The sequence below is a fragment of the Tachypleus tridentatus genome, chromosome 4 (assembly GCF_004210375.1).
Source record: "Tachypleus tridentatus isolate NWPU-2018 chromosome 4, ASM421037v1, whole genome shotgun sequence".
Lineage (NCBI taxonomy): Eukaryota > Metazoa > Arthropoda > Merostomata > Xiphosura > Limulidae > Tachypleus > Tachypleus tridentatus.
The window spans coordinates 33,948,133-33,963,952 of record NC_134828.1 but is presented as its reverse complement, the minus strand read 5'-3'; the positions used below and the strand labels follow the sequence as shown (position 1 = coordinate 33,963,952).

The following is a 15,820-nucleotide window of genomic DNA, read 5'->3' as shown; positions in this document are numbered from 1 at the left end:
CTAACATATACAGAGTTAAAATACAGAGTCAGAGCAGTAATACACACCATTTCCGAAAGGGATCGTTTTATGTCAGTTTTGTACCTTATATGCTGTTGTGAGAAACTACAAATTATAAAAAGAACTCAGCCACATGAAGCTGAGAACCAAGACACACAAGTCAAGTTAAAAATAACAAGTGAGAGAACCTCTTATTCTTCCCTTACTTTTATTATCACAAGTATCAGGAAAAAAGTATTGTTAAATGAGAAAGGGTTAGTCATTGAACGTGAAAAAAAATGAACCAAACAAGGTAAGGATAGAAGTGGACATATCACTTAAGCTGGTTAAAATCAAGACGGCTTAGACTCTGTCATGTGATCTTTAGAAGGATCAAGTGATATGTCCACTTCCATCCCTCACTTATGTGGTTCCTTTTTTTGAAATTTAGCAGTCAACCTTATACAGCTTGTTATTTATCTATTTTTTTCTTAATATTTGTTTGTTTATTTTATACAGGATGGCGTACATGAGTTGTAGAGTGTATTCTAAAGCTTTATAAATTTTGCATAAAGTAATATTAAAATAGGTCGTCAAAGATCGTAAAGACTGTTTTGCTCTATGAAATTATGATAAAACTATAGTTACTGCTAGGACTAGGCGGGCATTAGGCTCGTTGAAGAAAGATAATGACGAAAGAAAATAATAAATCTCCATTTTGACTCTTCACCTGTTTACGACTTTGGGACGCTCTGGATAACTGAAAAGTGGCACACACACTGGAGATAGAGCGATTATGTCACGTAGTAGCTCTTCATATCTAGCTTCTGATCACTTGTATGTTTCTTTCTTTTTCACTTCACTTTATACATAACATATGGGTTGACTTCCTAAAGACCCCATTGTATAGTGTACGAAGCATTGAGTGTATGTAACGGTAATTTAATGTTCATGTATTATTGGCTGGTAATTTCTGTTTCACTCTATTAAGCTTTTTAAAAGGGAGATCGGGTTTCTGTAAGAAAGCTATCTTCAAGGGGTAATTGTAACATTTTTTAAAACTATAATTATGATATTTTTATATTTTTAAGTTGTGTACAGTAATATTAAAATATATAAAATTATAGTTACTGGTTTAACTAGTTAGGCGCTAAGCTTGTGAAGAAAGGTGATGATGTGCGAAAATAATAAATCTGTGTATTTGCTATATCACCGGTTTTTAACTTTCGGATGCTCTGGATAACTGAAAAGCGGCCTATATACTGAAGATGTATCGACTATACCCGGTATCTCTTCATTTACAGCTGTTGATGATTTGTAGAGAAGAAAATCTCGATGACTTATGCATTACTTTAATTTTGGCGTCCGTGTAATCCCTATATACAGAGTCTAGCATACACTCTGGTTAGTATTGTCATAAGATATACAACAACATTGAAACTGCATCTGTTATTTTCATCTTCAGGAACAAAACACACAATACAAGATAGAAGAAATATTTTGGGGCATTCTTGGCTAACATCAAGCAAATAGGTACATTTATAAAATGGTAGGTATTTTTAGAACTAGAGAGGTTAGTAAATATTTAAGTTGTAGATAAAGACAACCTTTAAAATTAAATAAGAATTATCGTGAGTTTGGGTAACATAAGCAATAATGTGAATATAGGAAACCAACAAATTAGGTGCAGGATATTCAGGTCACGAAAGAGAGGCATAGTTTTTATTGGATAAAATCAATTCAAAAAAATTATTGGAATTGCCCAATAAAAGAAAATAAAGCATTTAAAGACTACCGGAATTATAAAACGAGGCATATTAATAATATTAGGCCTAATTTATTCAAAATTGCTGGAAACAAATGAGTATATAAACATTCCATGTACTTTAATAGAGGGTGCAATTGAAGAAATCGCAGAAGCAGGATTTAGTGAGCCATAAATACCCTTTAAATTTATTTTATATTTTTTATTGAATTTCGCGCAAAACTATTCGAGGGCTATCTGCGCTAGCCGTCCCTAATTTTGCAATGTAAGACTAGAGGGAAGGCAGCTAGTCATCACCACCCACCGCCAACTCTCGGGCTATTCTTTCACCAACGAATAGTGGGATTCACCGTCACATTATAACGCCCCCACGGCTGAAATGGCGAGCATGTTTGGTGTAAAGGGGATTCGAACCTGCGACCCTCGGATTACGAGTCGAACGCCTTAACCCACCTGGCCATGCCGGGCTACCCTTTAAATACCTTTACAATTAGGTACAGACGTAGTTAAGTTGAAAATATAACCAGATTGAACATCATTTAAGGGACAAACATAGAGATTAACCTGTTGACTGCCAAGTATTTCAGCTGCTACGGCAGCTTCTATGCCGGTTTTTTGTCAGCAAAATTGAGTAATTTTTAAAACAAGGGAAATAAGCAACAAATACTATTTTTTCTCTAAGCCAAACTTATAGTAGTACACAAAATGAAGAAATATGTACAAAACATGAAACAATAATGCACAAAATGTCATTTTTGGGTATTGAAATACATGACACATTTAGTAATTCACTTTCGTGTGAAATGTTTTGAAGCAGGGGTCAACACAAAGAGCCACTTTGCAATTAGTACATTTATATCTGCTTTCCCTCCTCGTGGATTTGTCAGAGTACACTTTGCACTTTCTAGTGGGGTATTTTTTTTTTCTGTTTGGGGAATAAGTTTGGGAAGTGACGTTCTGTGAGGCGATGGGGGTTTCCCAAGGAAGCCCGGCCTCCGGTGGATTTTGGGCGCTGGGTGTGGTAATCTTCAATCAGGGTACGGATGACACCGAGTCTAAACTCCAGGAATGACAGGTTGTTTCCCAGTGATTTGTAAACTACCAAAGCATTGTACACTGCTATATCCATCATGTGAAAAAAATACTTTTTTGTACCACTTGACAGCGTTGTGTATACTCGGATAAACATTCAACACACTGTCACATAAGTCAACCCCTCCCATATAACGATTGTAATCAATGACACATTTTGGTTTTACAATAGCTGCACCAGTAGCACGGTTGATCTTTCCAGTGTTTTGCATGGTATTGTCATGTATTGTACTCAACATGAAAATATCCCTCTTATCTTTTCAGTGAAAAACACCAATACTGTCTTTTTGTGTCACTTCCATTTCTCCCCTTTGGATATTTGTCAAACATTTCGGCATCCCAATTCGATTTTTCATTACTGTTCCACACAAATAGGTGTCACGATCAAGCAATGACTTCACTAAAGTGGGACTTGTAAAAAAAACGATCCAAATAGAGCTTATAATTTTGTCCAAACAATGGTTCCATCAATGTGCGTACAACACGTTCGCCCTGTCCGCCCTCTTTAGTGCTGTACTGTGTAGTAGCACCAGTGTAGACGAAAAAATCCTAAACATAGCCTGTTACACTTTCACATAGCTCATAACTTTTGATTCCAAACCTAGCTCTTTTAGATGGAATGTACTGTCGAAATCCCAGTCGACCCTTCCATGGTATCAAAGATTCGTCAATACAAACATGTTTGTTTGGTACATATGAGGTTCTGAATTTTTCCCGTAAATGGTCAATTATGGGCTGTATCTTGTGCTGTCGTTGGTCAACAATATTTTCCTGGGTATTGTCAGCAAAGTGTAGCATCGATAGCAGCAAAAGAAACTGTTTTTTTTGACATGCACTGATCAAACATGGGTGTGGCAAGCAAAGGGTCAGTACTGAAGTACATGGAAATAGTTGGTTTTCTTTCTATGCCCATTAGCATTATCAGACCCATAAATTCATAAATTTCCTTCTCATTAGTTGGCTTCCATGATTTTACTCTAGAATGTTCCTTCAAATCAGCGCGGGCTATAAAAGTTTCTGCATATTTATTGGTCTCTGTTACAATATAGTTGACAATTGTGGGAGGGAAGAACATTTGAAAACAATGAAAGGGCTTTGAGTCTTGGCTCAAATTGTTGTACTGGACACCATGATTTCCTGAGAAAAGGTTTATAACTGGAACAGCAAAGGATTCAGCATTCCAATCATTGTCATGAGGGCACTTTTTCTTGGAACTGTTCTTACCACGACTTGTAATTTTACGTTTACTCCCTGGTGTTATCGCCCGTTTACCAGTGCTGGTTGATGGCCAGTTATCGTCATCTTCACTAACATCTGAGCCTTGTATTTCCGTATTTATCAAAGAATTTTCAAAATCCGAATCTTCTGAATCGCCACTGCTATCTTCAAACTCCGAACCAAGATCAAAATACAACTATAATGCTTCTTCATTTTGTAACTTTTTTCGTGCGACCATTTTGGATCGAAAGTGAAACAATTTGTATATAGGTCAAATTGATGTATGGTGCTGACATCTAGCGTTGAAGTTAGGTATTATTGAGAACGTATTAACTTGTCCGTGGTACCGTGTTACCGATCGGCTTGGACGAGCTATCTCGTCTACGGCACTGAACAGGTTAAGATGCTCATACCATATATATTTGCGAACAGTTTAGTATTTCTTGAATCCTTTTCTGTAATCCTGTCATGGATTTTCAACTGATCAATATGCCAATGAGATCACTGGTTTGTAGGTTATACATTATACTGGAGCAGTAAGATTAATGGTGTAAAAGAGAACAGGGTTATTGTTAATGTCTTTGAATGCAAAGAGTGAAGAATTGGATAAAGTAGATCACCAAAGGAAGGTAGCAAATTTTAATGGTTAAAAGCTTTTGTAAGGATGAAACATAATGATATTTGCGACAGAAATAAATAAATTCAAGGAAAGCGATATAAGTTAGTGGCCAGTAACTGGCATGTCTTTAAATGTAAGATTGGAGAAGGAAACTACTGATTAATCATTAGGTTTAGTGTGGCAGTGTGTGTGAGTAGGTAAATTAATACGTGGTTACAGATTAAGAGAGTGCAAAGGTGCAATAAAACATGTAACAAGCGTTTTAAATAGCGTCTAAATGTACATTAGAATATAAAAAAGAACAACTTTATCTGTATTTGCAGCAATAATAGTTACAAGAGATCATGTAAATTCAGACAAGAACGGAAAATTATGGTGGACTATAATTAATCATCACAAAACTGACTGCAGAGTGTATTGTTGACAGTCCAAATGGCTAATTGGCTGTCATATACCACTGGTTATTTGAACAGCCAATTATTAGTTCACAATTTATAATCTGAAAGGCCAACTATCAGTTTATTTTAGGTTGAATGGGAAAGGAGAACACAAGCAGAAACACGATACTGACACATCAGTTTATGGTTAGCTTTAATCATTCTCTTAATAAGCCTCTGACATTTTAATTATATGTTGTTTTGCGTTTAGCGTTACCAGTGTGGTTGTAATTAATGTGATGCACTGTGTTTTTTTTGTTTAAACACAAAGCTGTACAGAGGCCTATTTATGCTTAGCCCATCGCAGGGATGTAACTCTGAATTTTATCATTACAAGCCATAAAGCTTGCTGCTGATTCACCTGAAATTTATAGTTGCTAAACATAACTAACACAAATTAAAATTAAAATAGAAAACAATTTATATTAGTTCCAAATCTGGTGTTCACTGACTAATTATTTTTAGGGATACACGAATGCTAAATGTAATAGAATATATTTTATGATGTTTAGACTATTCGATATGTGGTTACGGCATGGACGAAGTGGTAGAAGAAGTAAACAAACCGGGTGGAACGAGGGCAGAAAAACCTTGGCCTTGGATGGCTGCTGTGTATTATAGATTAAAAGAAAACGAAAGGGTAAAGACCAATGGGACAGTGGAAGAAAATCATTGTTTCTTGTTAAAGTATTCCTATTAAATAACAGACATAACATAAAAATAAAACTACTTACATAAATTTCATCTAAGTATAAGATTAACCTGTAGTTTCTTCCAAATTCACGTGAATATGTAAAGTTAAAAACTACTGTATGCAATAATATTATTTGTGATATTAGAAACGTCCCAGAGAAATCCCACTAACTTCATGTATGGGAAATGAAAACGTGTTTAAGGGAAGGTTGTGAAGGAAATAATTTTAGTTTTTGAGTTTTAGTATTTTTTTATGATTTGAAAATGTTAATGAACCATTTAACACGCAACTATAGCTTTTTTGTCAACGTAACTTGTAAGTTTTGACAGTACAATAGTGATATATTGCAATAATTATATGAGTGTAGTTTAAAACCTTTTTCTTTTGTTGGTGTGCTAACTATATTTAACTGAGTTATGGTGTAAAAATTGAAATTAAGCTTTTTTAAAATTTATTATTAAACCAAAAAATATTGAACGAACCCTTTGATGCCTAGGTACTTTCACTACATATCTTGCTAAGGTAACCAAGAGAAATAAATTTCATTGGTTGTAAAAATTATTATAATTATTTATTACAGTTTTAGAGATAGTGGACGCATTCAGGTTGCTTAATTGTGATTAGATATATTAGTGACATCTTGGTATCAAATGAAGAGGAAGTTAAACATGTGAAATATCATTAACCAAACCTACAGGTTCGCAAGGGATCTGGTTTTATAAATCTATATAACATAAGGAATTATCTATTCACAATAATTTTTATTCTTTCTGTATTTAAATGGCACTATGAAATATTCGTGTAAACTGACCTATTCACTCGTACAACCTTCCGCATTTATCACTGTAAATGAAGTCTACTGTTAGAGTGAACAATAGGTATTCCTAAATTAGTTCTGTTTTACAAGTAATTCAACTGTAAAGACCTGGATGGACCTGCAACTACACAAGATGTACCGTTGTTTATTCCATTTTAGTTCAGGTGTGGCGGATCGATAGTAGACAGAGAATGGATACTTACAGCTGCACACTGTGTACAAAACAAGGATCCACAAAGGAAAAAAAATCAAAATCTCGTACCAGCTGATATCATCGTGAAGTTGGGTAGGTACTGCATAATTCATCGTGAAGTTGGGTAGGTACTGCATAATTCATCGTGAAGTTGGGTAGGTACTGCATAATTCATCGTGAAGTTGGGTTGGTTCTGCATAATTTATCGTGAAGTTGGGTAGGTACTGCATAATTCATCGTGAAGTTGGGTTGGTTCTGCATAATTTATCGTGAAGTTGGGTAGGTACTGCATAATTCATCGTGAAGTTGGGTAGGTACTGCATAATTCATCGTGAAGTTGGGTTGGTTCTGCATAATTTATCGTGAAGTTGGGTAGGTACTGCATAATTCATCGTGAAGTTGGGTAGGTTCTGCATAATTCTATTTTGCGAAATAATTAATTGCCAACGTTTCATTGTTTGGTTATTGTAATGTCTACGACAGATGCAATCGAAATGTTTATAAGTCTTAATTATTAGTATCTCACAGGAAAACAACTTATTTTGGAGACCATGTTGGTAGAGACAAAGTTAGAATAGAAAGAGATACACACACATTAAACAAATGTGACCACTGATACACAGATAGCACTTGTACATATGTTAAAAAAGTTTAATTTTTTTAAGGAATAATTTATTATACACAGCCATTTTTATAGTTGATTACTGTATATTACAAATCCTTGTTTTACAAAAACAGCATTTTGAAAACAAGGCCCAAGCTACACTGAAAGTGTGTATAAATTGTCCCTTATTCTGTGCTGTTGAAATAGTTGTTGAATATGCTAATTCTTTTTTAATATATATCACACTGTGTTGGTACCTTCTTATTTTCTTTGCCATGCTGATTCTTTGCGAACTACACATCATTCAGATTGATTCCTGTATGAAACACTGAAGGAATTCCATGAGGTTACCCAGCGTGGAGATAGAGCAGCAAAACTTGAACCTTCCTAAAACTGCTGTCCGAGACAAACAACAACACAGATAGGAATAATGAAAAATGGCTTTTCTCAAAACTAGCTGATGGCTGCGTCCATTCTTTTGGAAAAGTCATTGAACGGCATCCACCATCGAGTTGAACATCGACAATAACTTGTTTTTATCTTCTGTTATCCTTTTGGACTTTAATTCCTTGTGGTTTTTATTCTTTTATGCTATTTTTCTTTAATTTGTTTAATCTATGTTCACTTCTATTCTTTCCTTGCTGCTAGATTCTTTGCAATATGGACACAGTATCATGTTTAAGGTTCAACACTTAATATACACTTCATTTTTCAGAGACTTAATGTACCACAAAGCATTATTGGTTACCATTTTTCTTTAAGATACGTGACAGTTTCGTACAAGTTAAATACGTTAAAACGTAATTTTAATGTGTGTGTGTATTTTTTCTAAACACTGAGCTAATAAGGGTCAAATAAAACGTTAACTGTTATTAACTGATGTTCTCGTGGAAGAATGATTTCCTGTTTATTAGGTTTTAGTTTCTATATCTTCTTAAATTTGAAATATATAATTAGGCTTACTGTAACATCGTTCTGTTGAGTGTATTAAGTACCTTATAAAAGCCTTTTGAAACTAGTCGTTTTCTTCATTTATCGCCCATGTTATTATGAACAAAGTGAAACTTTTATCTTGAAAACAATCAACAGGATTTATTCATTCAAGTGATTGAACTTGTAAAGGTAAGGCGTTTCGTTTTAAATTCGGTCTATATATTCCAAGATAAAACATAACTAAAGTTTCAGTTTTTAAAGAAACGTTATTTTAACGTTATTTTTCTTACTTTATACACACCACTGTTTAACACTAATGAGCGAATGTTAGCAGTTAAAGATTGAATGTATTTATATCTGTGGCGTATTACTCTAGGTGTACTGAACGTACTTAACAGTTCAGATCTGGAAGAGTTCGAAGTAGCAGAGATACATCGTAACGAGAACTACAACTTCACTACTTATGACCATGATATTGCTCTACTAAAGTTGGATCGTCCCGTTACCTACAAACCTTTCGTTCGACCTATTTGTCTTCCGCCATTTAGTGAGAATTTATTTTACATTTTGTACATTGTTGAATATAACTGGTATGATGAGAAAAGATGTCAAAAAAAAAAAAAAGACTGAAGGAGGTAAAAATGTATCCTTAATAAAAGACCTGATAGATACAACGTTGTAACTTAAATAATATTAAATATGCTTTATCCTACAGTTAAGTTGCTTGGTAATTATATCAATTTATGTTCTGTACGAAGTATGTTCTTTAAAGTAGTAAAGTATAGGATCTGTTATTGTTGTATGCAATAAAACTAATTGGTATCAGTGATTAAAACCGTAACTTTGACAGATTAATAGGAAAAAAAGTTTTTTCATGTTGGCAACAACAATAACTACATTAATGGAAATGGTGTTCATTATTAATGACAGAGCAAAAAAATATTGTTATCACTCCATTAGTTTGAAGTAAAAACATTCTTAAGATTTGTTTTGAATTTCGCGCAGCCGTTTTGCTATAAAATTCTTAAGATTTGTTTTGAATTTCGCGCAAAGCTACTCAAGGGTTTTCTGCGTTAGCCGTCTCTAATTTAGTAATGTAAGACAAGAGGGAAGGCAGCTAGTCATCGCCACCAACCGCCAACTGTTGAGCTACTCTTTTACCAACGAATAGTGGGATTGACCGTAACATTATAACACCCCTACGGCTGAAAGGGCGAGCATGTTTGGTGCAACGGGGATTCGAACCCGCTACCCCCGAATTATGAATCGAACGCCTTAACCCACCTGGCCATGCCGGACCACATCTCTGCGAACTTCATTAGTTTAAAGTTTACGACTTTGCTATGTTCATCGATAAAAGTGTAATAGTTGTCTGTTTTATATCCAAATATGTGATTTATATGGTGTGAATTGGAGTTCAACAAAACTAGCATGGAGCTTCATTAAGCCCATCGTTGGAAACATAGGTATTTTAAAATTTGTTTTGCGTTATTATTGCCATTACTTCAACTTCTATGGATAGATTTTCCCAGAATATAGTGTACTTGCACATTTGTATTGAGGTTTTTATGGGAACTTTGATTTTTTTAACCACTACTTCGCCCCCTGTTGATGGATCTTCACCAAATTTGGCAGGAAGGTTTATTGGGTTTATGGGGAGATACAGGAAATTTGCGGTACCACATTTTTATTTTGCTGTTTTTGTGGGCGTATTTGTGTGTTTTTTACAATTATATATAAATAAAGCAATTTTTTCATGACCTAAGATAATCCTTCGTTAATCATGAACTTACATAACTTCAGTCCAGAGAACAGGTACTTCAGCTAGTAATATGAATAGATTGAACTGCAGGTGAGGGATCAGACCAACAGTTATATTTCTCGTGACATGTTTTAAAACGACTCTGCAGCAGCCTTCAGATTGTTTTTCAAATTATTATTAGATCATTTCATCTCCATGAGATATTTTACGTTTAATTGGTAAAAAAAACAACCTCTAATAAATGGAATTGCGTAAGGTGATACCAAATTAGCAACTTATTTATTTGTTTCTTTTGAATTTCGCATAAAGCTCCACAAGAACGACGTGCGCTAGTCGACTTTAATTTAGCATTGTAAGACAGGTAATTATCACCACCCACCACCAATTTTTGGGATACTCTTTTATCAACGAATAGTGGGGTTGACCGTCATGTCTCAGAGGGGGAGTATATTAGGTGTGACGGGGATTCGAACTCGCAACCCTTGGATTACGAGCCAAGCGCCCTAACCACCTGAGCGTACTAGTAACTTCAAAAATCCCCTAAATATCAAGATGACAATTTTTGAATACACATTCTCAGAAGGTAAAATGGTGTTCTACATAAAATAGGTAACTTAATTTCTTTATCTTAGGTAATACCGTTACAATTATTGTTTTGTTATTTGGCTATTTTAAATTTGAAATATTGGTAAACAAAATATAAATTTTGTGGTACTCTTTAAACATTTACATAATAGAGAGAACATTTTAATAGAGAATTATTACAGCGTAGTTCATGCAAAGCATACTTAACACCATGTACTTATTTTATATTTTTGCCATTAGATGTCCCGGAGAATTCTATTCTATACAAACCAGGACAGAGTGCTTTCGCGACCGGATGGGGCTATGACCAAAGAGTAGCAATAGATGAAATAGTACCTTTTAAACGTGTAGACCAGCTGAAACAGATTCATTTGCCCATTCAGAGCCGGGAAACATGCGTGCAAAGTTTAGAAAATACTAAAGATCCAATGACTGACGTTATGATATGTGCTGGAGACGGGCGAGGTTTGTAGCACTGAAGACTTGGTATTTTCAAGAAACAAAATCAATAAGATTGTTTCAATAGCATAAAGAATTAGCTTTAAGCAGAACGTTAATGTAACCATTGCATACACTATCTGTTGTGGACACTGTTCAATGATACTTGTAACATTTTTCACACACTGCCATGGATTTCATCCAAATTATCGATCTGTTATTGCTGAAAGAGATGGTAAAATGTAAATTACAAAGTCATGTTAATCTGCATGTTTAAGAAAGTACATAATGTGGTTTTAAGATAGACCAGTTTTACAGTTTGTGAGATGAACATCAGCAGCTGAACATTTATTTGTCGTATTAAAGCTTATCAAAATTGTCGGCCATACTGGTAACTACACTTACATTTATACAAATTTTACAGTAAATATTGACTTATTAGTTGGCCAGGCTACGTTTTCATTCAACCTGGGGCATGATGGTAGGTATTTCTCATTGTATATATATGTTTTTAACTGTTTGTCAAGGCACGCCAACAAACTACAACAAGTAAGAAAGTGATACTCGATAGTAACCAACATTAGCTTTGGGATCACAACCCTCTGATTAAGAATAAATCTTTACTTTACAGAATCAACCAGATTCTATAAAATAAATATGGTGGTAGTTTTCTTCTCTATGACAATATAATGGTTTTCTTTATAGTCAAGCCATGGAATTTAGATTAACAGTTTCATGTCGCCACCTTGGTGCAGTCCTTACAACCGTATCAAGCATTATAATTTATGGTAATTCCTTAAGATCTTTAATTAGGATAATTTTATAAAACTTAGTAAACTTTCACCAAAAGGTTGGCAATGAATAATCAATCACAAATGCCCACTCATATGATTATTTTGAAAATTTAAGCCAGAAACTGCTAATCTGGTTTACTTCGCCTAACCAATACTTATATACCGGCACGCCCTTTCACCTTATTGTTTTAGTGCCATACATCACCCATCTTTAATCCAAATGATAAAAAGTAAAAACGGTCAACTTTTACTTTTAAATAAAATTATAGTAAAAATGTTAGACTGGTAGCTCACGTAGGGGTGAGCAAAATTTTTTCTCAAATTTGAGCAGTTTTTGTTAAATAACTTTAATCGGATACTGTAATTAGCTAATTCCTTATTTTGATAACTTTCTGTACGATAGGTAATTAATATTTTCGTATTCCGAATTATTTGTCTTGTAGAGCATTTTAATCTATCAGTCCGTTAGGCTCTTTCGAATAAATGAAGCTTAGTTTGGTAATATTTTTATAATGGATGTAGCATGTACGTCAGTATCTATGTATGCAACCAAAACACCTGTGCCATCTATTGAATGGCACCACAAACAGAAATCCATAAAAAAATTCATACTTTAGGTATTCAAGATTCAGGCAATTAGAAAATAACTGTGGTATGTGCAACAATCACTTCTTTATAACAGAACACAGTTTTAAATAAAGTACCATCCTCACGAGACGAACACAACTTTCACTAGGTTTGATTATATCTTGACTGATGTAATTTTAAATATAAAACTGAGAAACCGGAGTTCTTAAAAAATTGTTATTTTTTCAATAAACAGTAACACTTATAATATATAAAACCGTTACAGTTTACATTAGTAAAAGTTTGAGCTTTGTACATTGAATCATTTTGATACAGTAAGTTGTGTATGACTAAACAACACAATCCGGACATTTTTCCTTGTATTTCCAGGATGAAATATTTTTTTTTGGTAAATGTTCATTCTTTGTCAGTGATGTATGGGGTACTAATTCTACGATTATTAATTACTAGCACAGACAGTAGGGTGATGTTTCTGGTACTTTACTGAGATTGTTTTATATCGGTAATTAACATTTTAATTTCCAAATATTGTTTCAGATATACTAGATTAATCCATCAATCAGTACAAATGTTCTTTTCGAAGGCACAGTTTGGTAATTTACTTTAATAATATCATGAAATTTGTTATTTTGGACTTATAAATAATTCGATCGATCTTAGCTCGAGAGAAATCGAGTATAGGTAACTATGACGTGTATTAAACAATTTCTGTATTTTAATGTAAATTCGAATGATGAACTAAAAGTGTGTCATTCTGTGCTTTTAGTTTAGGATATGCCTATTATAATATGAAGACACGTTGGAAGGAGTTGACTTTTTCAAATAATCCAATCAACATCGATCACTTTCCTTCTTTCGTTAGGTGTTGCTGACACTTGTCAAGGAGACAGTGGCGGTCCACTGGCGCAATCACTACTTGACGAGTCAGGCATGAACTATTGGATTCAAGTTGGAATTATCAGCTGGGGACGTGGTTGTAAGAATAGGGGTCAGTACGGTTTTTACACGCACGTGGCAAAACTCAGACCGTGGATTGACAAGGTCATGAACTCGTGAAAGCCCGATTTTAACCTTTTCACTCAACTTGCAATATTAAAAGAAAAAAAGAAATGGATATTTCATACATTCGGGAATTTGAGAAAGTATTTTACAGTATTTAAATATGAGGTAATTCACTTGAAAATATATATGACTGTTATTTACGCTCCTAGTATTGATTTTATATATAAAAATATATCTTGTATTAATCCACTAATCCTAGAAGGATAAATATATAGTTTTGTGTTACAGAAAATTTCTTACTAGCTGTGACCTGAATTACTAATCCTGTTTTCGTTTAAAATTTATCCGCCATTACAGAAACGTGAAAGTATATTACAGGTTCATGGACATTATAGAAATGGCTTAATAAATATTTGATAATTAAAAAAAGAATGTTGTTTTACCTGTAAGTTACACAAGTATAACACCGCTCTTGGAACGTACTTACTCAAGGTTCAGACCCAGTTTCGTTGTAGTAATAGAAAAACTGACATATGGACAGAGATAATTACTTAAGTACTCGATGAATCGAAACGGTAGAACTAAGTACACTTGTTTATTCATCATTGAGACGAAGGCCTCGTTCTTCGTGATGGTTTATCATAACTGTCAATGTTTTTAGTATTTTGAGCTTTAGGCCTATTAACCATGATACATTAAAATTACAATAAATGATTAAATTATTATTGTAAGAAAATACTAATAAAAAACTTGTAAATAAAAACGTGTAATACATCAATAGTCCTGTGGGCCATGAGAATCTGCATGAACTTTGCCGAAATGCTAAAACAACGAAGAAGACGACAAAGAAGATAAATATTTCCATGAGCTAGCAATAAAAAAAACAGCCCAAGAAAAATATTTTAATGAATAATCGTTCTTAAACATTTTTCTTTGAGAAATACGTTTTCGTTTGGTTGGAATTAAGCACAGAGCTCATACAGTCTGTGCTTTGCTCACCACGGATATCGAAACTCGATTTCTAGCAGTGTGAGTCCGCAGACATATCGTTGTGCCACAGGGGTGTGGGGTGAGAATCGTGTACGACAAAAGTGTAATATTCAGAGTCAACAAAGCGAGTTTTAAACAACACATGAGAGCTATTAGTTTAACACTTTGTTGAAATTAAGCTACACTTGCATATGGATCAGAACTAAATATTAAATATATATATACATCATTTCGGGTTATGTAATTTCGATTAATACATGTTATATTAGATTTTAATTTATTTAATTTGTCCAGTATTTCTAAGTCTAGGAAAGAAATACAGGTGAAGACCAGTGCAAGCACAAATGTGACGTGACATCCAACGACTATCATTATCTCGTAACTAGATTAAGATTACAGATACACCACGATCTACTTTATGATAAAACATAATATTAAGCTATGGATCTGCCCACCGACAAATAAAAAAATATGATTAATTTACTGACTCGCCGAGAACCAAAGACATAAAAGTGGATCTTGTTTCCAGTTCATGTTCGTCGAATCACAAGTATAGTATTGTGAGAAAGTCGATGCACCTATATCGCAATAAAAAGTATTAAACATGCCGTTCGCGTGAACGTGTTTTGTAGTCACTATGAGGAAAACCTGAACACTGTTGAATGGTTATTGATGAGTAGTGGAATTTTCCGAAACTTGTATAACCCAATAAAACACATTAACCAAGGTGTACATTAAACTGGACCTCCCTTGCACTATGGCCCGGCATGGCCAAGCGTGTTAAGGCGTTCGATTCCTAATCCGAGGGTCGCGGGTCCTAATCCCGTCCCACCAAACATGCTCGCCCTTTCAGCCGTGGGGGCGTTATAATGTGACGGTCAATTCGTTGGTAAAATAGTAGCCCAAGAGTTGGCGGTGGGTGGTGATGACTAGCTGCCTTCCCTCTAATCTTACACTGCTAAATTAGGGACGGCTAGCGCAGATAGCTTTCGAGTAGCTTTGCGCGAAATTCAAAACAAACAAACAAACCCTTGCACTAATACTTCGAGATTAAGCAATGTGAAGAACCATATAGTAGCCGATGACACTTTTTGTTCATTTCACCTATTTAAAATATAGGTTTTTCTCGGAGTGACTACAAAGCACATTCGCAACAACTATACGTTTCATAGTTTATTCAATTTATTTGAACATAACTGTGTTATCATTCATTTGGTCTTACATATTGTTTGTGCTGATGGATAATTTTTACAATTTGTTCGTGATTCACTATTTATTTTTAGTTTTGTTACGAGCCAGTTCAGCCACCA

The 15,820-nt window shown here is 34.4% G+C and overlaps 1 protein-coding gene across 1 annotated transcript in view; it reads left to right on the top strand.

The window, feature by feature from the left end:
- LOC143248813 (complement factor B-like) overlaps positions 1–13,949 on the top strand; it is a 62,788-nt gene extending 48,839 nt beyond the window's left edge. Inside the window, exons 13-17 of the mRNA XM_076497586.1 lie at positions 5,623–5,750; positions 6,781–6,907; positions 8,728–8,898; positions 10,939–11,163; positions 13,381–13,949. Coding sequence (XP_076353701.1) covers positions 5,623–5,750; positions 6,781–6,907; positions 8,728–8,898; positions 10,939–11,163; positions 13,381–13,574 — 845 coding nt within the window. The 3' untranslated portion in view covers positions 13,575–13,949. The remainder of the gene's footprint in view (positions 1–5,622; positions 5,751–6,780; positions 6,908–8,727; positions 8,899–10,938; positions 11,164–13,380) is intronic.
- The last annotated feature ends 1,871 nt before the right edge of the window (positions 13,950–15,820 follow it).